At 47.6% G+C, this 24,706-nt stretch overlaps 1 protein-coding gene across 1 annotated transcript; it reads right to left on the bottom strand.

The window, feature by feature from the left end:
• Window positions 1-1,705: 1,705 nt before the first annotated feature.
• On the bottom strand, window positions 1,706-19,333 carry LOC106581033 (solute carrier family 13 member 2). Its single transcript, XM_014162704.3, has 14 exons — window positions 19,113-19,333; window positions 12,866-12,994; window positions 11,331-11,467; window positions 10,799-11,019; window positions 10,436-10,498; window positions 10,251-10,318; window positions 9,787-9,965; window positions 9,233-9,355; window positions 8,694-8,903; window positions 8,341-8,435; window positions 5,836-5,951; window positions 5,561-5,722; window positions 5,131-5,268; window positions 1,706-4,807 (listed from the first exon to the last, which is right to left on the bottom strand). Exons 1-14 carry the CDS (start codon window positions 19,212-19,214, stop codon window positions 4,673-4,675), a joined length of 1,878 nt encoding a protein of 625 aa, XP_014018179.2. The 5' UTR covers window positions 19,215-19,333; the 3' UTR covers window positions 1,706-4,672.
• Window positions 19,334-24,706: the final 5,373 nt, after the last annotated feature.

Below are 24,706 nucleotides of genomic sequence, written 5' to 3'. Positions count from 1 at the left end.
ATCTACAGTGTGTTACATATCTACAGTGTAATACATATCTACAGTGTAATACATATCTACAGTATGTTACATATCTACAGTGTAATACATATCTACAGTGTAATACATATCTACAGTATGTTACATATATACAGTGTAATACATATTTACAGTGTGTTACATATCTACAGTATGTTACATATCTACAGTGTAATACATATCTACAGTGTGTTACATATCTACAGTGTAATACATATCTACAGTGTGTTACATATCTACAGTGTAATACATATCTACAGTGTGTTACATATCTACAGTGTATTGCATATCTACAGTATGTTACATATCTACAGTGTGTTACATATCTACAGTGTAATACATATCTACAGTGTGTTACATATCTACAGTGTATTGCATATCTACAGTGTGTTACATATCTACAGTGTGTTACATATCTACAGTGTAATACATATCTACAGTGTGTTACATATCTACAGTGTGTTACATATCTACAGTGTAATACATATCTACAGTATGTTACATATCTACAGTGTGTTACATATCTACAGTGTGTTACATATCTACAGTATGTTACATATCTACAGTGTGTTACATATCTACAGTGTGTTACATATCTACAGTGTGTTACATAGGTGTAGGGGCTACTTCAGGTAAAGTATTGCCAGTTTGTTAAATCTGAAATTACGTGTGTCATTACTACAGTACAATACAATACAGTTAACTTTAATCCCACACTTTATTTTTCTCAAGGTAGTGTCGGTGCCAATGATTAAATCAAGCTATACCAACAAACACCACTTGAACATCAGAAGAGAAAGGAAACCATAAGATGGCTGTCCCCACAGGAGATAAATGACAACAGACTGACTTACTGTGACCTCAACCTCTTGTTGTGTTGCTTGCCTGCTGCCATGTCATCAGAATGACTCATACTGCATCTGGGACTCTTATATGTAATCAGTTCAGCAAATCAGAACACATATACATATACATACACATATTCACATACATATACATATACATAGACATATACATATACATATACATATACATATACATACACATATACATATGAATGAGAACTTTCAATCAATCACCTATTCTGTTACTGTGAGTTTTTATTGTGGATATTTGGCTCAGGTGCTGACATGGGTGCTCCCTGTACACACCTGCTTACTGCTTACCTGATAACACCTGACAACAGCTGCCCTGGAAATAATAGAGAGCTGCCAATCAGAGCTCTGCTCTTACTAGACTGGTAACCCAGGTAAGAGATGCTAAGTGAAGATGCCACACACAGCCAGGTCAGGCCCGACAGGGTAGCTTGACTACAGTACAGACAGTCCTGATGCCAGTGACCTGGCAGAGAGCTAGATGCTAAAGTTGTGTAAACTGTCAATACTAAATTATTTTAACAAAGTGATGTTTATAACACATGTAAAACACAGTGTTTCTTATAGAACAAGACTGTGGGTACTGTATGTGGTACTGTATGTGGGCAGCTTGATGATGATTGATGCCAATGTGAGAGGCAGGTGAGAGAGGTAACATGTTGATGACCTGGTTTACTCAGAAAGAGAGGAATATTGTGTCCTTAAATATCATGATTTATGAGTTCATTTTTTAAAACTTTAAAAAGAACACTCCCAACCCCCAGGGAACATAAATAGATTTATAACTTAGTGATTCCACTCTTGGCTCATGGTAAAGGTATATAAAATAGATATTTATTTACTCTCCCAGTAACATCCCAAGGAACATCCCAAATGGCACCCTATGCACTTTTGACCTGTGCCCTGTCAAAACTAGTGTACAATGGAGGAAACGGGGTGCCATTTGGGACACATTGTATATGCAATTAAACAGCAGCTGTCTACCCAGCAGACATATTAGAACAATATTATGCAGGTCTCTTATTTTAGCTCTCTTTGAAAAGAAAAATGGGCATAAAAACACACCGTGAAAATATAACATGTACCTTATCTTTAACAGAGTGCAGTAGCCTATAGAAAATGTGTGAATGATCTACAGTGCATTCAGAATATATTCAGACCCCTTGACTTTTTCCACATTTTGTTACATTACAACCTTATTCTAAAATGGATTAAATTGTTTTTTCCCCTCATTAATCTACACGCAATATCCCATAATGACAAAGCAAAAACAGTTTTTTTGAAATATCACATTTACATAAGTATTCAGACCCTTTACTCAGTACTTTGTTGAAGCACCTTTGGCAGCGATTACAGCCTTGAGTCTTCTTGGGTATGACGTTACAAGCTTGGCACACCTGCATTTGGGGAGTTTCTCCCATTCTTCTCTGCAGATCCTCTCAAGTTCTGTCAGGTTGGATGGGGAGCGTCACTACACAGCTATTTTCAGGTCTCTCCAGAGATGTTAGATCGGGTTCAAGTCCGGGCTCTGGCTGGGCCACTCAAGGACATTCAGAGACTTGTCCCGTAGCCACTCCTGCGTTGTCTTGGCTGTGTGCGTAGGGTCGTGTGCGTAGCGACTTCTGTGGCGGGCCGGGTGCAAGCACGCTGATACGGTCGCCAGGTGCACGGTGTTTCCTCCGACACATTGGTGCGGCTGGCTTCTGAGTTAAGTGGGCATTGAGTCAAGAAGCAGTGTGGCTTGGTTGGGTTGTGTTTCGGAGGACGCATGGCTCTCGACCTTCGCCTCTCCCGAGTTGAAGCGAGGAGACAAGACTGTAACTACCAATTGGATACCACGAAATTGGGGGGAAAAAGGTGTAAAAAAAAAATATATATATATATAATAATGGTCTTAAAGGCTCACCCGTTATGGAAACTGTGGTAGTAAGTCGTCTGTCACTCTCCTCAATTCTCCTCAAGACAGAGTTGCTGGAAGGAAACACCCGACTATGCATGGAACCACCCTACCACCCGACTATGCATGGAACCACCCTACCACCCGACTATGCATGGAACCACCCTACCACCCAACTATGCATGGAACCACCCTACCACCTAACTATGCATGGAACCACCCTACCACCTGACTATGCATGGAACCACCCTACCACCCGACTATGCAAGGTACTACCCTACTACCCATCTATACATGGAACCACTCTACCACCCAACTATGCATGGTACCACCCTACCTATCTATGCATGGTACCACCCTACCACCCGACTATGCAAGGTACTACCCTACTACCCATCTATACATGGAACCACCCTACCACCCGACTATGCAAGGTACTACCCTACTACCCATCTATACATGGAACCACCCTACCACCCGACTATGCAAGGTGCCACCCTACTACCCATCTATGCATGAAACCACCGAGTGTTTCTCTTGTTTGTTTGTCCTCTGAGTGACACTACCATGCAATGATCATGGCAGAATGTTACCCAGATTATAACCCAAATGTTTTTATATCTCATTTTATTACCAACCGCCCTGATGACCCTAGGTCATGGAAAGGTCATCCTGTCAGTTGTTCCTTTAATTAATTCTATAAATTGTAATTACATTTTATTTTATTCATTTCCTTCTTTACCCTAAATTATTATTTAGTATTTTCCTTTATTTTTTTACCTACTGCTTTGAAAGGATTCTGAATTATCTGAAAGCTATATAATTGAAAAGAACAATAAGAACATTGAAATAGAAATGATTTGCCTTCCGTACCCTTCAAACCAATTGGGGTCTCCATCAGTGGGCATAATCCTATGGGTGCCAATGGGATTTGAGGCTATCATTTTTTCCCAAATTCATATTCTGCAATCCTACAGGATGTGGGTATGAAGGGAGCAGTGGCACAAAACGTATGAACCCAAGAAATCAATGTGCAACCCAAATAGTAATGTCATAATCAGACATTAACTATAATGCAATTATAACCAATACAAATAATTCCACATTTAGTTTGAGATGGCCTGTACTTGGACACTTGAAATTACTCTCCTATTTGGAGGGGTTGTGTGTGCAGCATTTAATACAGTAGACATAAAAACTGTTGAAACAATAATAAAAAAATATATACATTTTGTGCAACAGCTGTAAGGACTAAGAGCACAACGTTTCATAATAATATGCCACTGATGGAGTTCCTGACGTCAAAATAACATTTTGTATTCCAACACAGATTGCCATTCACATTAAATAGATGTTTGTTAGTTTGTTGTTGTTTTTGACATAATAATGTGTTCAGAGAAACATAAATGATCTCATAGATTACCCTTATAATCCCCTAACCTCAAATAGAGTTATATTATATTCTATTCTGTTCTGTTCTATTCCCCAAACAAACACAGTGTTTTCACCTCATGCCCACTCCTCTAAACTTAAGCAGATTTGGCTATCTCAAAAAGGATCAAATACGACCTGCATAGTTCAGCTGTACAAAAACCATTTAAATGTATTCATTTAAATTAATTTAATTCAAATCGATCAAAACTTTGACAGAGTGGAGGAGGAGTACCAGTCCAACCGGTAAACATACTGTGTGTGTTGTTATATGGAGTGTGTATACAGTAGCAGCTTTAGATCACCCTGAGTGGGTTGACCATCAGCACTGTCTTCTGTTTACAGCCTGCCCCAGATAGAGGTGTACATACAGCATCTCTCCCCTCTTCCCATCCCTCCACTCTCCTCCTCCTCCTCCTTCCCTCCTTCCTTCCTTTCTGGTGTCTCTGGATCAGGGGGTGGGTATGGTGGTAACATTGGCCCAGTCAGGGAATGTGTTGAGATTGAACATGGCTGCTCCCCAGGTGTTCAGTGCGATGTTGATGGTGATGACACCAATAATGTTCAGCACGAATCCAGCCTTCACCTGTTGTCAGTGCAGTGAAAAACATGGGTCACAGACAGAATGTTTCACAACCATGTATTCTACTAGCCTGCATCCAAACTGAATTGCTCCGTTTCACTACTGGTTTCAATGACTCAATCAATCAATCACATTTATTTACAGGATAAAACCCTTTCTATATCAGTAATTACCACAAAGTGTTTTTTACAATGAAGAGATGACCAGACTGAAATCATGAACTGAAAAATAACAATTCAGTTTGGATCCAGTACTGTATTTCACTCTACACAAAGTACTGTATGGAGAGAGGTGCGAGGTGAGGGGTGAAGGGTCGTAGGTCGTACCATGTCCATGACTTTGAGGTTGCCATAGGAGAAGGCGATGGCATTAGGGGCGGTGGCCACCGGCAACATGAAGGCCAGCGAGGCACAGATGGTGCAGGGCAGCATGACGTACAGCGGGTGGAGCTTAATGGCTACGGCCTGGAAACAGACAGACAGGATCACACATGGGTCAAAGGGGTGAAATGAACATGTAGTGTATGCCTAAGTGTCAGACCTGGGTCCAATACACATGTCGTATACTTTGCTGTGCTTGATTTAGTTTTCCCGGTAAAATGGAACCAATGGAATAGTCCCAAAAGGACAAACTCCAAACTAAATCTAGCATCACTTAAAACCCTTGATCCAAGTTTTCTAAGTGAACATCTGTGTTATCATGTGTGTTGCCTGGGTGTGGGTATGCAAATTTGTAAGGGATTCTCTCTGCTCTTACCATAGAGGCCAGTATAGGCAGGAACAGTGTGGTAGTAGCTACGTTACTGGAGCACTCAGTGAAAGTGGAGATGAGTAGAGACAGGAGGAAAGAGATGGCAACGGGAGGGATGGACTGCAGGGGGGCCAGACTTTCTCCTAGCCACTGAGACAGACCAGACGTCTTCACACGGATAAAAACATAACCACAGTTGTCATAATTTTTGTTACAAAAAATATAACACAGACAGACACACAGACCAATTCAGACCGACCGACCTAACAGACTGACGGTACCTCGCTGCCCCGGGCCAGAGCGAAGCCTCCTCCCACTAGCAGGAAAATGTTCCAGGGCATCTTCTTATGGACCATGTCCCAGTTGAGCAGGGTGGGAGGGGCCTTCAGGGGCTTTCCTATAGGGACAAGGCACACACTGGAGAATGACACAAGGTTTACAATCACGGTCCTTATAGCCTCGATTCCAGGCACTCCTGCAGGAACTTGGTAGTATGGTAATGCAAGTTAGAAAGGTACATTGTATCTCTGTCCAAATCTATATGGTCAGAGATTATATTGTTACAGTGTACTGGACTCTGTCCTAGATGGTACTGTACTAAGTTATGGCTACTTACATTGCTACTCAGGAATCAAAGGCCATCGTTAAATCCTAGATACTAACATGACCACAAAAACACTCTTTGCCAGGAATACGAAAACAGAAGTCAAAGAGCCATGACAAGGGAGCTCAAAGTCTGCCTCGCAAACCCTGCTGCCCCTCACTCCAAACTCTAACTCTTCACTAAGTGCCTTTAATCATTGTGACACACATGTATTTACCAAACACATTGAGCTGCCGCCGTTTAGAGGTAGGTGCTGAATTACTGGAGCCCGCCGTTTAGAGGTAGGTGCTGAATTACTGGAGCCCTCCGTTTAGAGGTAGGTGCTGAATTACTGGAGCCCTCCGTTTAGAGGTAGGGGCTGAATTACTGGAGCCCTCCGTTTAGAGGTAGGTGCTGAATTACTGGAGCCCTCCGTTTAGAGGTAGGGGCTGAATTACTGGAGCCCTCCGTTTAGAGGTAGGGGCTGAATTACTGGAGCCCTCCGTTTAGAGGTAGGTGCTGAATTACTGGAGCCCTCCGTTTAGAGGTAGGTGCTGAATTACTGGAGCCCTCCGTTTAGAGGTAGGTGCTGAATTACTGGAGCCCTCCGTTTAGAGGTAGGGGCTGAATTACTGGAGCCCTCCGTTTTGCAGCTTGATCTTGTCACTTATCAGGAGTAAGAACACTAAACTCAGCTTAGGTTACAGAGGGAGAAAAGGGAATATGTATTTATGTGTCCACCAGTCATTTATTGATTTGAAAGTTGTTTATTTCAGGGACAAAACAGAGATTAGTGCCATGTAGGGCTGACCTTGAGGCTAGCGCTATCACCATGCAGCTCCCTCTGATGTTTCTTGGACTGTGTGTGTGTGTGTGTGTGTGTGTGTGTGTGTGTGTGTGTGTGTGTGTGTGTGTGTGTGTGTGTGTGTGTGTGTGTGTGTGTGTGTGTGTGTGTGTGTGTGTGTGTGTGTGTGTGTGTGTGTGTGTGTGTGTGTGTGTGTGTGTGTGTGCGAGCATGTGTGAGCCCTGGGAAGTGAGAGTGCTATCAGGACAATTACAAAGCACTGAGTCAGCAAGATTGCATTTCTATACCAGGGGTTCTTAAACTTGTTCAGCCTGGTACCCAAATGAGAAATTCCTGGGACCCAAGCTCCTAAAAACATGCCCTATTTTGGGGGCCCTCCTGCACGCGGGCAAAATATTTTAGAGGCCCCCTCCTGGAGGCGGAGGGAAACATTTTAGTTTTAAAGTTAATTCCCTACAATTCTACACATTTTGCCATGTTAATATGATATCTGGTTGAGAGTGACTAACAAAAGCAATGGGGACGGAGGTCAGGACCCCTGTGCATGTGCCCTGCATGCCCGGTCGCTATTCAGCCATGATTTCTACAAGTTTAGATAGTTGGGTAGACTAACTTACCAATATAAAAATGTTAGCTCGCATGGCTAATTGAGAGACTGCCAATGACTGACATAACTAGAGGAAAACTGCTGGTGGACAACCACATGTCAAAATTACACCTTGTGTATTTTAATATTCTAACTTTCAACAGTAAGTTGAGACGCCGACTGAGTCCCCCCAAAAAAAGAATGTCACGACTCACCATTAACATGTCCAACCCTACTTTAAGAAATACTTTAAGAAAGGCCGCTCTATACAATAGTATCACAGACAGGCAGACACACACACCATCTCTCTCAATCGCACACTCGTAAACACACCCATGTCAAATCAAATCAAATATTTTGGTCACATACACATGGTTAGCAGATGTTAATGCGAGTGTAGCGAAATGCTTGTGCTTCTAGTTCCAACACTGCAGTAATATCTAACAAATAATCTAACAATTCCCCAACAACTACCTAATACACACAAATCTAACAAATAATCTAACAATTCCCCAACAACTACCTAATACACACAATCTAAAGGGGTGAATGAGAATATGTACATATAAATATATGGATGAGCGATGGCAGAGCGGCATAGTCAAGGTGCAGTAGATGGTATAAAATACAGTATATACATGTGATATGAGCAATGTAAGATATGTAAACACTATTAAACTGGCATTGTTTAACGTGACTAGTGATCCATTTATTAAAGTGTCCAGTGATTGGGTCTCAATGTACTCACCACTCAAAGATATATTGACAAAAAACACACACATGCACAAACGTGCATACACACACACACATACCATTCTCAGAGTACCCGCCACATCTGGGTAGTTGGGATGGGATCAGAAAGAACAGCGTTGACATCAGCATAGCCACCGTGCCATCAGTGACATACCTGGGACATATAAATCTACATATAAACAATGTCTCTCAGTCCCACTCAAGGTGTCCCTATGTATTAGTATGGTAGTTACATAGGCATGTACAGTGTAATTACAGTTTATGTACATATTATGTGTATAGCTGTATTTGTTACTTACAAAGAGCAAAGACTGGGAAACACAGCAGAAAGCTATCAGATTTAAAAAAACGAGATAACCAGGCAGAACCACAGGGAGTTACAACATAGAACATACTGATATCTATCACTTACAGTCTGTCCTTGTTGAAGAGCACAGTGGCCCAGCCGGGCATGAAGCCTGGTTCTCTGGTGAACCAGAGCAGGACCAGCAGGACAAACAGCACCAGGATGCAGCCCTCAGTGAAGGACACACTGCCCAGCTTTTTATACTCATTCTTTATCATCCCGTACGGCTCCTTGTCACCATCTTTATTCGTCCCACAGCCAAACAACTTCTTCATGCTGTGGGTGAATGGACAGAATAGATCCCAGACATATCAGAGATCTCTAAACAGTACCGGGTCTTATATAGGCTTTTATCTACTTTGTCTATAGGTCAATGTCTAACATAAATGGATATCTACATAAGTGAAATATGACCATAAACCATTACCTTCTATTGTTTTACTATGCTTATTATACTGCATTTGATGATTGGATATGTTCGTGAATGTGTCCCCTTTCAACATGGATTGCAGGCACCTAATCACATTGCTTCGGCTTCCTGCCAAGAGACAGTGTTGTGGATGTTACTGACTGGAGGTAAAACATAACAGGAAAGAAGGACTCACTTGCAGCCCAGGTACATAGACTGCAGCCACAGCCAGGAGATGATCAGCATCAGAACCATGTTGGGGAAGGAGAAACCAAACCAGCTGGCAAAGTTGATGATGTCTCCATTTCCTGGGAACAGTCTGTGGGGAAAGAAGGATAGAATGATAGAATTAGAACTAGCATCAGTTACATGAACATTCCAAAGGGTACTGTACTGTAGGTACACCCAACATGTCCGCCGGGCGGTGCACCCACCAAAAAATGCTGCGTTGAACGGGAATGTGCAGGGAATTCTAATTCTATCGAGGAAGTGACAGAGATGTTAGCTAACTCCCAAGCCAAGGAACTACTGTACAGTCAGTGTATCCAGCCTTGTGCTTTAGCTGCTGTAAACAAAGTACACTGGGCACTGCAGTTTTCCCAGAGAAGAACAGTTGCTAAACCAGTGTGCAATACTGTATCCACACACAATAACCCTTTAATGAGAGCTACTCAGATGGGTATCTTACTGTATTTACTTGTAATACTACCCATACATAGTAAGGCTTTATAAACAGACATATAAACATACTCGTCGACCTGTCCTTTGAGGATGAGGTTCGGGGCGGAGCCGGTAAGGGTGGCTGTTCCTCCGATGCTGGCAGCGTAACACACACTGAGACTCATGCCTTTACCCAGTTTCAGGTACTTAGCCTCCCTCTTTAGCCTCCTCTCCCTCGCCTCCGGACTCTCCTCCACCCCTGTCTCGGGCTTTGGAGGGAGAGAACCATGGGTCAGCCAATCAGAATGTTCAGGGGTTAGAGGTCAGTCTGTCAGAAGTTGTCCTAAGGGTAACTAAGGGATTAGGGCAAATATTTTCCGCCTGTTGTTTTCAGGGAGTCTGAAACAGGGATGATATAGAATATGATGTACAATATGTCTGAGTCAGTTGTATTCCATCTTAGCCAGACGAGATAAGTCCAAACAATCTTGTCTTGAACAGACAAAATCAATAAGGTCACATCCTGAATAAGCTTATCAATATCTCTTACTTACTTGTGTTCCTCTACTAAGATGAATGGTTGAATAATTGACAGAAAGGTGTTCCAGGGAATCCACAACAGCTGTGAATGAGGTGTGTTAGTCCTTGGCTGGAACAAAAGCCTGTCCACCCTGTGGGTTTCAAGGACCATGACTGAGGAACACTGACGTTGAGAGAACACACACTGTATTCTACTTACCTAACTGAATTCCATTCTTCATGGGCTTGACATCCTTTGTACATTTAGTAGCACCTCCATCATCTGCCAAATAAGGGAGATATCATTTATTACAAAAACAGAAAGATGTGAATCAGCTTGTGATTTTGAAAGCTCATGGCGAACTTATGGACACATAGTCTTGTGGTACCAGGCTGTATTTTGGGTTAAGAATGGCTTGAGAACCTAGAACGGATGGTGTCGAGGCTAATGGACACAAAACAAATTACTCTCAACACACACACACACATACATACAAACATACACACACACACCCCGCCCCACACACACACACCACTTCCTCTTAACAACACACACATATGGTAATACTGTTCTCCTTGTCACCCATATCAAAGGCTTGGTTGTCCTGGCCCTTAGGTATCCCAGTCCCGGGCCCGGCCCCCCTGATGGCCATCAGGTCCATCTCCCCCTCCTCTGCCTGGGCCTCGGTGTCACACAGCTGCTTCAGCACAGCATTAGTGATGGGCAGCATCATGGCAGTGGAGGCTGTGTTACTGATCCACATGGACAGGAAGGCTGTGATGCCCATGAAGCCAAACATCAGACTGGAGAGACAGGAAGGGGAGCGAGAGAGAGAGAGAGAGAGAGAGAGAGAGAGAGAGAGAGAGAGAGAGAGAGAGAGAGAGAGAGAGAGAGAGAGAGAGAGAGAGAGAGAGAGAGAGAGAGAGAGAGAGAGAGAGAGAGAGAGAGAGAGAGAGAGAGAGAGAGAGAGAGAGAGAGAAAGAGAGAGAGAGAGAGACCATTTAAAAAGGAAACAGATAAGACATTTAATATGAATTCAACATTGGGCTATCAGAACACTAGACCAAACAGCTCTGTAATAGTAGAATTAAAACAGGTAAAGGGGGTCTCTTACAGGGCAGGCCTCACCCCTACTATGAGAAGTACTCTGAGGGCGATGCGTTTGTGAAGGTTCCATTGTTCCACAGCTATAGCCATCAACAGCCCTCCGACGAACAGCATGTTAGAGTCCTTCATGTACTGGGTACACACCTGGATGAGAGACAGACAGGGGGGTTCTGAATGACTGTACTGGCCTGAGACAGGTTCTGCTTATAAATACCATAATATACTAAACATGGGATCAACAGTAAGGACTTTATCAACAGTACTTACACTACTGTTCTAAAGGTTGAGGTCACTTTGAAAATGTCCTTGTTTTTGAAAGAAAAGCACATTTTTTGTCCATTAAAATAACATATAATTGATCAGAAATACAATGTAGATATTGCTAATATTGTAATTGACTATTGTAGCTGGAAACGGCAGACTTTTAATGGAATATCTACATAGGCGTACACAGGCCCATTATCAGCAACCATCACTCCTGTGTTTCAATGGCACGTTGTGTTAGCTAATCCAAGTTTATCATTTTAAAAGGCTAATTGATCATTAGAAAACCTTTTGCAGTTATGTTAGCACAGCTGAAATCTGTTGTCTTGATTAAAGAAGAAATAAACCTGGCCTTCTTTAGACTAGTTGAGTATCTGGAGCATCATCATTTGTGGGTTCGATTACAGGCTCAAAATGGCTAGAAACAAAGAACTTCTGAAACTCGTCAGTCTATTCTTGTTCTGAGAAATGAAGGCTATTCCATGCGAGAAATTGCCAAGAAACTGAAGATCTCGTACAACTCTGTGTACTACTCCCTTCACAGAACAGTGCAAACTGGCTCTATCCAGAATAGAAAGAGGAGTGGGAGGCTCCGGTGCACAACTGAGCAAGAGGACAAGTACATTAGAGTGTCTAGTTTGAGAAACAGAAGCCTCACAAGTCCTCGACTGGCAGCTTCATTAAATAGTACCCGCAAAACACCAGTCTTAATGTCAACAGTGAAGAGGCGACATTGGGATGCTGGCCTTCTAGGCAGAGTTCCTCTGTCCAGTGTCTGTGTTCTTTTTCCCATCTTAATCTTTTATTTTTATTGGCCAGTCTGAGATATGGCTTTTTCTTTGCAACTCTGCCTAGAAGGCCAGCATCCCGGAGTCGCTTCTTCACTGTTGATGTTGAGACACCGTACGCCTATCTAGATATTCCATTATAAACCAGTCATTTATAACATTAACAATGTCTACACTGTATTTCTGATCAATTTGATGTTATTTTAATTGACAAAAAAATTTGCTTTTCTTTCAAAAACAAGGAAAATACTAAGTGACCCCAAACCTTTGAATGGTAGTATAGGTGCCTTATTCATACGTCCTCAACACTGTCTCTATTAAACCAAGATTTACATTTCACATTTTAGTCATAACAACGGTTGACCTGTTTATTCTGATCATAAAACAGAATCGTGTTGTCTCCACTGCTGAGTCTAATGGGTGGGTAAGATCCAGTCATTAGGTATGAAGGTGATTGAGTAGAGAGGGGAGAGGATAGTGGTGTTGGTACCTCGCTTGACTCCATGATGCCCATCATAGGGAAGAGGATGACAGGCAGCAGACCGGTCACAGCCAGGGGCATACACTCTGTACACCAGTACAGGGTCATCAGGATGATCACATAACCACAACTAGCCTCCTGTACACACACACACACACACACACACAAACACACAGAGACAGACAGGGACTGTGAGAGGGCTGTTGAGGTAGGTAGCATACAACAACTGTTGTTGTAGGACAACACGTACAAACACGTACAACACACAGTCATTCCACTCTCAGGACCATTTTGTTCTCAGTGAACAACCATCTGAGACAACAGCCAACAGCATCAAAGCACTGACAAGTAGTAAAACTATTTTAGAACATAAAGATATCTTATTGTGTGCAATTCAATACATCTGTTCAATAAGTTAGTTTCAGTTACAGTTGTTCTTACAATGTGTCACGTCCTGGCCATAGAGAGGGTTTTTGTTCTCTATTTTGGTTAGGCCAGGGTGTGACTAGGGTGGGCATTCTATGTGCCCTTTTCTATGTTTTGTGTATTTCTTTGTTTTGGTCGGGTATGGTTCTCAATCAGGGACAGCTGTCTATCGTTGTCTCTGATTGGGAACCATACTTAGGTAGCCTTTTCCCACAGGGTTTTTGTGGGTAGTTAATTTCTGTTTAGTGTTTTGCACCTTACGGAACTGTTTCGGTTCTTCTCTTTGTTAGTTTTGTTTTAGTGTTCAGTTTATTAAAGAAAGCATGAACACTTACCACGCTGCGTTTTGGTCCGATGATTCTTCCTCTTCAGATGACGAAGACTGTTACAGAACTACCCACCACCAACGGACCAAGCAGCGTGGTATGGAGGAGCAGAGGGTTCAGGACTCCTGGACGTGGGAGGAGATTTTTGACAGAAAGGGACCCTGGAGACAGGCTGGGGAGTATCGCCGCCCGAAGGAGGAACTAGAGGCAGCGAAAGCTGAGAGGCGGCGATATGAGGCAAGGCAGCGCAGCAGGCACGAGAGGCAGCCCCAAAAACAATTGGGGGGGTGGGGGCACACGGGGAGATTGGCGGAGTCAGGCGATAGACCTGAGACAACTCCCCGTGCTTACCGGAAGCAGTGTGGTACTGGTCAGGCACCGTGTTATGCAGTGAGGCGCACGGTGTCTCCAGTACGCGCTCATAGCCCAGAGCGCTATATGCCAGCCCCCCGCAAGTGCTATGCGAGAGTGGGCATCCAGCCAGGGCGGATTGTGCCAGCTCAGTGCGTCTGGTCTCCAGACGGATTGCGCCAGCTCTGCGTACTGTGTCTCCGGGTTGCTGGGAGGGCTCAGTTCGTCCTATGCCTGCGCTCCGCCCGTGCTGGGCAAAAGTGGTCATTCAGCCTGGAAGAGTGGTGTCAAGACTACGCACCAGATCTCCAGTGCTCCCCCACAGCCCGGTCTATTCTGTGCCTGCTCCCAGAGCCAGGCCTCCTGCATGTCTCCCCAGCCTGGTGAGTCCTGTGCCTGCTCCCAGAGCCAGGCCTCCTGCATGTCTCCCCAGCCTGGTAAATCCTGTGCCTGCTCCCAGAGCCAGCCCTCCTGCATGTCTCCCCAGCCTGGTGAGTCCTGTGCCTGACCCCAGTCCGGAGCTGCCAGAGTCGCCCTACAGTCCGGAGCTGCCAGGCCGGAGTCGCCCGCCTGTCCGGAGCGGCCGGAGTCGCTCGCCTGTCCGGAGCGGCCGGAGTCGCCCGCCTGTCTGGGGCTCGCTGCGAGGGTCCCCAGTCCGGGGTTGGCGGTGAGGGTCCCCCCTCCAGAGGCACCACCTAAGTGGGCCAAGCCTAAGGTGGAGCGGGGTCCACGTCCCGCACCAGAGCCACTGCCGTAAAGAAGGCCCACCCGGACCCTCCCCTTTAGAGTCAGGTTTTGCAGCCGGAGTCCGCACCTTTGGGGAGGTACTGTCACGCCCAGGCCATAGAGAGGGTTTTTGTTCTCTATTTTGGTTAGGCCAGGGTGTGACTAGGGTGGGCATTCTATGTGCCCTTTTCTATGTTTTGTGTATTTCTTTGTTTTGGCCGGGTATGGTTCTCAATCAGGGACAGCTGTCTATCGTTGTCTCTGATTGGGAACCATACTTAGGTAGCCTTTTCCCACAGGCATTTTGTGGGTAGTTCATTTCTGTTTAGTGTTTTGCACCTTACAGAACTGTTTCGGTTCTTCTCTTTGTTATTTTTGTTTTAGTGTTCAGTTTATTAAAGAAAGCATGAACACTTACCACGCTGCGTTTTGGTCTGATGATTCTTCCTCTTCAGATGATGAAGACTGTTACACAATGCATAGTAAATAACAATAATTCTTGAAGAATATAACTTATTGTCACGTCCTGACCAGTAGAGGGTGTAGTTGGGTCAGGACGTGGCAGAAGGGAGTAAGTGTTTTATTGTTTCATTTAATTTTGGCCGTGTGACTTCCAATCAAGCACAGCTGTAGAGGGTTGTGGTTGATTGGGAGTCACACATAAGTTGCCTACGTTTCCGTTGTGTGGTGTGGGTAATTGTGCTTGTCACTGTTGTTGCACCTGACAGGACTGTGTTGGCTGTCAGTTTTGTTGTTTTGTTAATTGCATAGTGTTCGTAACATTAAAAATGACGAACCCTAACTCCGCCGCATTTTGGTCCACTTCTTCCGTAGACAGCCGTTACAGAATTACCCACCAAACCAGGACCAAGCGGCGGAAGAGGAAGGAGCAGCAGGACTACTGCGTTATGGACAAATGGACATGGGAACAGATCCTGGACGGAGAGGGACCATGGACTCAGGCTGGGGATTATCGCCTCCCGCAGTGGGAGATTGAAGCGGCGAGAGCGGAGAGGCGATACTACGAGGAGAGAGAGCGCAACGAGCGCGAGAGGCAGCCCCAATATTTTTTTTGGGGGGGGCACACGGGACAGTCGGTGGAGCTGAGGTCGGAACCAGAGCCAGTCGGGATGACATTGGAGGTGAGCGAGGGCTATGAGACAGAGACTGTGACGGGGTTAATGGGAAAATTAGGAGAGAGAGAGATGAGAGAGCTGCTAGTGTGGTGCATAAAGTACGGCATTCGCCCTAATGAGCGTGTCGTGGGTATGATGTCACCTGAGGCAGCTCTCCATACTCGTCCTGAGGTGCGTGCTGGTTGTCTGGTAAAGACTGTGCCTGCGCCCAGAAACAGGCCTCCTCCATGTCTTCCCAGCCCTGCACATCCTGTACCTACGCCCAGAACCAAGCCTCCTGCATGTCTTCCTATCCTGGTCAAGCCCGTGCCTCCTCCACGGACCAGTACTCCAGTGGGTCTCTCTATCCTGGTCAAGCCCGTGTCTCCTCCACGGACCAGTCCTCCAGTGGGTCTCCCTATCCTGGTCAAACCCGTGTCTCCTCCACAGACCAGTCCTCCAGTGGGTCTCCCTATCCTGGTCAAGCCCGTGCCTCCTCCACGGACCAGTACTCCAGTGGGTCTCCCTATCCTGGTCAAGCCCGTGCCTCCTCCACGGACCAGTACTCCAGTGGGTCTCTCTATCCTGGTCAAGCCCGTGTCTCCTCCACGGACCAGTCCTCCAGTGGATCTCCCTATCCTGGTCAAGCCCGTGTCTCCTCCACGGACCGGTCCTCCAGTGGGTCTCTCCACCCTGGTCTCTCCTGTGCCACCTCCTCAAGCCAGGCCTCCGTTATGTCTCCCCAGCCTGGTGAATCCTGAGTCGGAGCTGCCCGCCAGTCAACAGTCGTCGGAGCTGCCCGCCAGTCAACAGTCGTCGGAGCTGCCCGCCAGTCAACAGTCGTCGGAGCTGCCCGCCAGTCAACAGTCGTCGGAGCTGCCCGCCAGTCAACAGTCGTCGGAGCTGCCCGCCAGTCAACAGTCGTCGGAGCTGCCCGCCAGTCAACAGTCGTCAGAGCTGCCCGCCAGTCAACAGTCGTCAGAGCTGCCCGCCAGTCAACAGTCGCCAGAGAGGTCAGACTGCCCTGAACTGCCGGAGTGGCCAGACTGCCCTGAACTGCCGGAGTGGCCGGACTGCCCTGAACTGCCGGAGTGGCCGGACTGCCCTGAACTGCCAGAGTGGCCGGACTGCCCTGAACTGCCAGAGTGGCCGGACTGCCCTGAACTGCCAGAGTGGCCGGACTGCCCTGAACTGCCAGAGTGGCCGGACTGCCCTGAACTGCCAGAGTGGCCGGGCTGCCCTGAACTGCCAGAGTGGCCGGGCTGCCCTGAACTGCCAGAGTGGCCGGGCTGCCCTGAACTGCCAGAGTGGCCGGGCTGCCCTGAACTGCCAGAGTGGCCGGGCTGCCCTGAACTGCCAGAGTGGCCGGGCTGCCCTGAACTGCCAGAGTGGCCGGACTGCCCTGTTCTGCCAGAGTGGCCGGACTGCCCTGTTCTGCCAGAGTGGCCGGACTGCCCTGTTCTGCCAGAGTGGCCGGACTGCCCTGTTCTGCCAGAGTGGCCGGACTGCCCTGTTCTGCCAGAGTGGCCGGACTGCCCTGTTCTGCCAGAGTGGCCGGACTGCCCTGTTCTGCCAGAGTGGCCGGACTGCCCTGTTCTGCCAGAGTGGCCGGACTGCCCTGTTCTGCCAGAGTGGCCGGACTGCCCGGTTCTGCCAGAGTGGCCGGACTGCCCGGTTCTGCCAGAGTGGCCGGACTGCCCGGTTCTGCCAGAGGTGCCCGCCTGCCCTGATCTGCCAGGGTGCCCCTCCTGCCCTCCGGTCCAGCCCGAGTGGTCCTCCTGCCCTCCGGTCCAGCCCGAGTGGCCCGCATGCCTTCCGGCCCAGCCCGAGTGGCCCGCATGCCTTCCGACCCAGCCCGAGTGGTCCGTCTGCCAGGGTCAGCCCGAGTGGCCCGTCTGCCCGGCGCAGCGATCGGCGCCAACAGAGTGGGCGACGCCGAAGGTGGAGCGAGGTCCACGTCCTGCACCTGAGCCACCTCCAGGATAGGTGGGTTGGGGAGGGAGGGTGTAGCACAGTGCCGTCGGTGACGGCAGCCACCCTCCCTTCCCTCCCTTATTGTTTAGGTGTTCCTTTTTGTTGGGGATTTTTTTTGTGTTTTCCTTTTTTTAGGTGCATCCCGGGGTCTGCACCTTGAGGGGGGGGTACTGTCACGTCCTGACCAGTAGAGGGTGTAGTTGGGTCAGGACGTGGCAGAAGGGAGTAAGTGTTTTATTGTTTCATTTAATTTTGGCCGTGTGACTTCCAATCAAGCACAGCTGTAGAGGGTTGTGGTTGATTGGGAGTCACACATAAGTTGCCTACGTTTCCGTTGTGTGGTGTGGGTAATTGTGCTTGTCACTGTTGTTGCACCTGACAGGACTGTGTTGGCTGTCAGTTTTGTTGTTTTGTTAATTGCATAGTGTTCGTAACATTAAAAATGACGAACCCTAACTCCGCCGCATTTTGGTCCACTTCTTCCGTAGACAGCCGTTACACTTATATTGCTTAATGAGCTTAGTTCAACTGTCATACTCTATCAGAACCCAAAATATGAGCTTGTTTTACTCCAATGTAATGTAAACACACTCTATATAGTCTGAAAACATGGTTAAAACTATCATTTTTATACCATGGATGGTCAGTCCTTGCATCCCTAGCTCCGTCTATGAATTTGAGAGTGGTTATATTTCCCCAGCCCCATCCCTCAGCTTTTACCAAAAGTTTTAATCAGACGGGTGAACCTTTGTAGTTGTTTGAACTGCAGATTGCCCCCTTTAATATATATTTTGATACATGAAGTTAATCAAATACATTCTTAAAGGGGAAAACGGGCTTGGATTTTATAGAAACAAATATATTTTATGACACACGGTAAGCCATTGATGACAAAAGATGAAGAACTATAAAGTGCCTGTAATGCAAGTCTTTCATTCATGATGATTTATTGTCCTGGAGGACAACCGTAACTCACAGGGAGCTCAACCTGTAACGTGCATGGCTGCTGAAGCTCCTATCTACACACACTAAATTACCAGTCTACAGTACATTCCTGGATATTGTGAAATAATTCAAAATGTCACAAATACAATGGAAATGTCACTTTAAGAAATACATACAGACGTGTAACCAAAATATTCAGTGAAGCTTTAATAAACATATAGAGTTGTCTAGGAATTTCGGCATTCAATTTGTGTACGACCAGGACTTGAAATGCTTCAGAACTTTATCCTCAACTAAGAATAACTTCTGAACTTTCAAGAGGGTTAAAACAAACACATCAAAGCCTTAGTTATACACAAACAAACACACGCATACACGCACACACACTCTTACCGGTCCCCCAACTATTATGGGTAGAGGTAGAATCAACAGTGGGGTGAGGAATATGATCAGGTAATTCCGATACCTCCATAGCCCAGTCAGACACACCACCATGGCTGGTCCAGATATCCAGAGAGTAGCTCAGGTACACGGAGAAGAGAGATAGATATATTAGACAGAAAATCTAATTGGAGTGTGGGTGCAAAGGTTTTACGACATAATTGGGGACGCTACCACACTGTTTAAAGACAGAACAGGAGATAAAGTTGCAGTATATATACAGTATATCACATAGAGGCTGAATTAAATATTAACTTTTGAGTGAGGTGACTGGGCTGAGGAGGGAGTGTGTTGTACAACACAAGAAAGTAGTGTGAGTGAGGGAGGAGGTGAGTGAGTGAGTGAGTGAGTGAGTGAGTGAGTGAGTGAGTGAGTGAGTGAGTGAGAGAGAGAGAGAGAGCGAGAGAGAGTGTGAGTCAGTGAGTGAGTCAGTGAATGATTCAGTCACACATTGTAGAGTTCATGCCCCGAATAACTGAGGGCAAAAGGGGGTGCAATTTAATATTAGGAAGGTGTTCCTAATGTTTTGTACACTGTGCATCTCCCACCCCATCCTACCCCCAGCCCTTAAGGCACTGCTCTCTTAGCAAGTATTACCTATTTCTCTGTTGATCCATTGGGTACCCTGTCACGTGGTCATCACATTAACCTGAGGATGCATCACCCATCCCACCTCTCCCTTGTTTGGGTTGTGCTGAAGTCTATTGAAGAGAAAAACAATGACAAGAGCTGGACAGAGGGCCTTGTCATTTAAATACCTGCATAAGGGCCTCTCCTACCGAAATCTGGGTGGTGTTCAGTAACTATAACCTGAAGACAACGGGGCGGTACAATCTGAATGTTTCTAATACGAGACGCTCATATACCGTTTCCATTGCAAAACATTTTGCTGCAGGATTCCCTAATGAACACGACCCATGAACTCCATCTTCTGTTGAAGCCAGTTTATTGTCCCATAACAACAGTTGTCTGTTGTACAGAAGAATTATAGTTGTTGGAACAACCCTAAGCCACTATGTTCTCAGAGTGAAAACATATTAGACTAGGAAATGTAAGTTCCTAAGCATGTTTGGTGCTTTAACCACTGTCATTACTGTCACACCTGCTCCTGCCACGCCCTCTACTGCTCATCCTGTGTCTCCTTGACCTGCCGCCGCTCCCCCAGTACTCTCTCCCTCTCCCTCTCTGTGTGTGTGTGTGATTGTGTGGGCGGAGACAGGTGTGCTGGAGTCAGAGCAGAACCCCACCAGCTGCAACCTGTTCCATAATCAAGACCTCTACAAATACTCATCCCTGCCACTTCCACGCGTCCAGATCGTAATCTCTGCACAGTCAGTCTACGTTTCTAGCCGTTTATTACTATTCAGATCCTGTTATCCTGTTGTGTCTGTTTTCCTTGCCTGACGCTGTTTTCCTCTCCGCTACAGTTCTGCCCGCTCTGACTCTGGTCCCTGTCTCCAGTCCCACATCTCGTCATCCTGCTACTCTGCCCTGGATTCCCCACTCTACTACTCCCTTGGATTCCCCTCTGGACCTGCTTACCCTGTCTCAACCCCTCTCGCTTCAGCCTCAGCACCTGGTTTCCAGCAACCCGCCTGAGCTTCCCCTGACCTGCACTCCATCTCCCCCTGTGTTTCAATAAATACCTTGGTTACTTCATCCCAGTTTCCTTGTCTGAGTCTGCTCTTGGGTTCCCCTGTTCCACTCCGTGTAACAATTACATGGTGTCATCATCTCTGGGCAAAGTACACACACCACTGTTTAGAAACAAAGGAATATTCCTCCATGCCACCCGTAACTCAGATTCGCAGAATTGTGTGTGTGTGTGTGTGTGTGTGTGTGTGTGTGTGTGTGTGTGTGTGTCACGTCCTGACCAGCAGATGGAGCTGTTGTTGTAGTTTTGGGGTCAGGACGTGGCAGTCTTGTGTTCTGTGTTGGTCTTGTGACTCCTGATCAGGAACAGCTGGGGATCGTTGTTCCTGATTGGGAGTCATATATGTAGGAGTATGTTTGTCACTTGGTTTTGTGGGTAGTTGATTTTGCACTGCTGTATGTAAGTACTTAGCCTGTAAAACTGTCGGTCTGTCGTTCTCTTTTGTTTATTGTTTTTCCCGTGTTCACGTTTATTTAATAAATTATCATGATGAACACGCAACCTGCTGCACCTTGGTCCATTTCCACAGAAGACAGCCGTTACAGAACTACCCACCACCAAAGGACCAAGCAGCAGAAGAGGAGGAAGCCACAGGAGAGAAAAAGGGAACAATGGACATGGGAGGACGTCCTGGACGGCAAGGGAGCCTACACCTGGGAAGAGATCCTGGCCGGAAGGGATCGCCTCCCATGGGAACAGGTGGAGGCACTCAGGAGAGTGGAGGCAGCTGGACAGAGGAACCATCGGGAAAGTTACGCTGGAACACGGTTGGCTAGGAAACCCGAGAGGCAGCCCCAAGATTTTTTTGGGGGGGGGCACACGGGTAGCTTGGCCAGGCCAGGGAAGAGCCGTAAGCCAGCTACCCGTGACTACAGGGAGGTGCGTACGAGGTGGAGGGCGTCATGTTACGCTGAGGTGCGCACCATCTCGCCTATACGGACGCACAGCCCAGTGCGCCCAGTACCAGCGCCCCGCAGGTGCCAGGGCAAGGGGAGCATCGAGCCGGAAGGGGTGATGCCAACCCTGCACTCAAGACCGCCAGTGCGCCCTTTCGGTCCGGTGTTTCCCGCTAGACACACTAGCATGGAGGTGCGTGTCTCCAGGCTGGTACGTCCAATACCTGCCCCACGCATCAGGAGTCAACAGTCGTCATCAGAGCTGCCCGCCAGTCAACAGTCACCAGAGCTGCCCGCCAGTCAACAGTCGTCGGAGCTGCCCGCCAGTCAACAGTCGTCGGAGCTGCCCGCCAGTCAACAGTCGTCGGAGCTGCCCGCCAGTCAACAGTCGTCGGAGCTGCCCGCCAGTCAACAGTCGTCGGAGCTGCCCGCCAGTCAACAGTCGCCGGAGTGGCCGGACTGCGCTGAACTGCCGGAGTGGCCGGACTGCGCTGAACTGCCGGAGTGGTCGGACTGCGCTGAACTGCCGGAGTGGCCGGACTGCGCTGAACTGCCGGAGTGGCCGGACTGCGCTGAACTGCCGGAGTGGCCGGACTGCCCTGTTCTGCCGGAGTGGCCGGACTGCCCTGTTCTGCCGGAGTGGCCGGACTGCCCTGTTCTGCCAGAGTGGCCGGACTGCCCTGTTCTGCCAGAGTGGCCGGACTGCCCTGTTCTGCCAGAGTGGCCGGACTGCCCTGTTCTGCCAGAGTGGCCGGACTGCCCTGTTCTGCCAGAGTGGCCGGACTGCCCTGTTCTGCCAGAGTGGCCGGACTGCCCTGTTCTGCCAGAGTGGCCGGACTGCCCTGTTCTGCCAGAGTGGCCGGACTGCCCTGTTCTGCCAGAGTGGCCGGACTGCCCTGTTCTGCCAGAGTGGCCGGACTGCCCTGTTCTGCCAGAGTGGCCGGACTGCCCTGTTCTGCCAGAGTGGCCGGACTGCCCTGTTCTGCCAGAGTGGCCGGACTGCCCGGTTCTGCCAGAGTGGCCGGACTGCCCGGTTCTGCCAGAGGTGCCCGCCTGCCCTGATCTGCCAGGGTGCCCGGCCTGTCAGGATCAGCCCGAGGGGTCCTCCTGCCCTTCGGTCCAGCCCGAGTGGTCCTCCTGCCCTCCGGTCCAGCCCGAGTGGTCCTCCTGCCCTCCGGTCCAGCCCGAGTGGCCCGCATGCCTTCCGGTCCAGCCCGAGTGGCCCGCATGCCTTCCGGCCCAGCCCGAGTGGCCCGCATGCCTTCCGGCCCAGCCCGAGGGGCCCGCATGCCTTCCGGCCCAGCCCGAGGGGCCCGCATGCCTTCCGGCCCAGCCCGAGGGGCCCGCATGCCTTCCGGCCCAGCCCGAGGGGCCCTCCTGCTCCCCGGCCCAGCCCGAGAGGGGCCCTCCTGTCCCCCGGCCCGGCCCGAGGGGCCCTCCTGTCCCCCGGCCCGGCTCGAGGGGTCCGTCTGCCTGGCGCAGCTATCGGCTCCACCGAAGTGGGCGATGCCGAGGGTGGAGCAGGGTCCACGTCCTGCACCGGAGCCACCTCCAGGATAGGTGGGTTGGGGAGGGAGGGTGTAGCACAGTGCCGTCGTTGACGGCAGCCACCCTCCCTTCCCTCCCTTATTGTTTAGGGGTTATTGTTTATGGGTTTTGTTGGGGATTTTGTTTGTTGGTGTTTTTTCGTTGTTAGGTGCATTCCGGGGTCTGCACCTTGAGGGGGGGGTACTGTCACGTCCTGACCAGCAGATGGAGCTGTTGTTGTAGTTTTGGGGTCAGGACGTGGCAGTCTTGTGTTCTGTGTTGGTCTTGTGACTCCTGATCAGGAACAGCTGGGGATCGTTGTTCCTGATTGGGAGTCATATATGTAGGAGTATGTTTGTCACTTGGTTTTGTGGGTAGTTGATTTTGCACTGCTGTATGTAAGTACTTAGCCTGTAAAACTGTCGGTCTGTCGTTCTCTTTTGTTTATTGTTTTTCCCGTGTTCACGTTTATTTAATAAATTATCATGATGAACACGCAACCTGCTGCACCTTGGTCCATTTCCACAGAAGACAGCCGTTACTGTGTGTGTGTGTGTGTGTGTGTGTGTGTGTGTGTGTGTGTGTGTGTGTGTGTGTGTGTGTGTGTGTGTGTGTGTGTGTGTGTGTGTGTGTGTGTGTGTGTGTGTGTGTGTGTGTGTGTGTGTGTGTGTGTGTGTGTGTGTGTGTGTGTGTGTGTGTGTGTGTGTGTGTGTGTGTGTGTGTGTGTGTGTGTGTGTGTGTGTGTGTGTGTGTGTGTGTGTGTGTGTGTGTGTGTGTGTGTCACAATAAGTAAACCAAGGAAAAGTAAGAGTTTTCATGTCAAGACAATGTTACATAAATTGTACTTTACATAAACACTGTATTGCACAATGCAGCCTTGAATTGGGTTGAAATTACTCTTCAGCACAAATTCCAGTTGAGTTATAAAGAAACATTTTTATATGACCTGTTTAACAGTGCACTTCAATTGCTGTAGCTGGAAGTCAAAGGTCCCTTTCTCCCAACAAACCTTTTGTCCTCAGAAATAGTGGAATTTGAATTGCAATAATGGAAAGTACTTTTTCATCGATATGATTGATTGCTTAATTTTGGGTTATTTAGGCAATTCTGATAGTAAACTCGTTTCAAATGATGTTCTGGAATTCTGTGCCTTTAATGTACGGATACTGTATCGTAGACATTACTTGGAAATTTTATGTAATGCATCTTTAATACAACAGGATATGTGAGGATATTTCTGAGAGGGATTGGTGAAACATGTGAGGGCACATGCAGGATGAAAATTCCTTTTTATGCAAATAAACCGATTTAAACTTTGGCAAAAAGAGAGCAGAATTGGACCTGTATCAAATACCTACACAAATACCTGTATCAACTTGTAGCACATTAAAGCTAAGGCAATACTGTGACAGCATCCAGAAGGTTATTGAAAATGATAAATCATCACCCAATAAAGTTATTTTCAGTGT

This window comes from Salmo salar, chromosome 20 (genome assembly GCF_965601325.2).
Source record: "Salmo salar chromosome 20, fSalSal1, whole genome shotgun sequence".
Lineage (NCBI taxonomy): Eukaryota > Metazoa > Chordata > Actinopteri > Salmoniformes > Salmonidae > Salmo > Salmo salar.
The sequence above is the reverse complement of the archived record's forward strand: the minus strand, read 5'-3'. Positions and strand labels throughout refer to the sequence as shown.

What these genes read in the sequence shown, in the direction of transcription:
- LOC106581033 (XM_014162704.3), bottom strand. Translation starts at nt 19,214, where the DNA reads ATGGTGGTGTGTCTGACTGGGCTATGGAGGTATCGGAATTACCTGATC. An exon ending in GAAGAATGGAATTCAGTTAG is followed by an intron (nt 10,319 to 10,435) that starts GTAAGTAGAATA and finishes CCTCATTCACAG; the next exon opens with CTGTTGTGGATTCCCTGGAA. An exon ending in CTCAAAGGACAGGTCGACGA is followed by an intron (nt 9,356 to 9,786) that starts GTATGTTTATAT and finishes CTTTCCCCACAG; the next exon opens with ACTGTTCCCAGGAAATGGAG.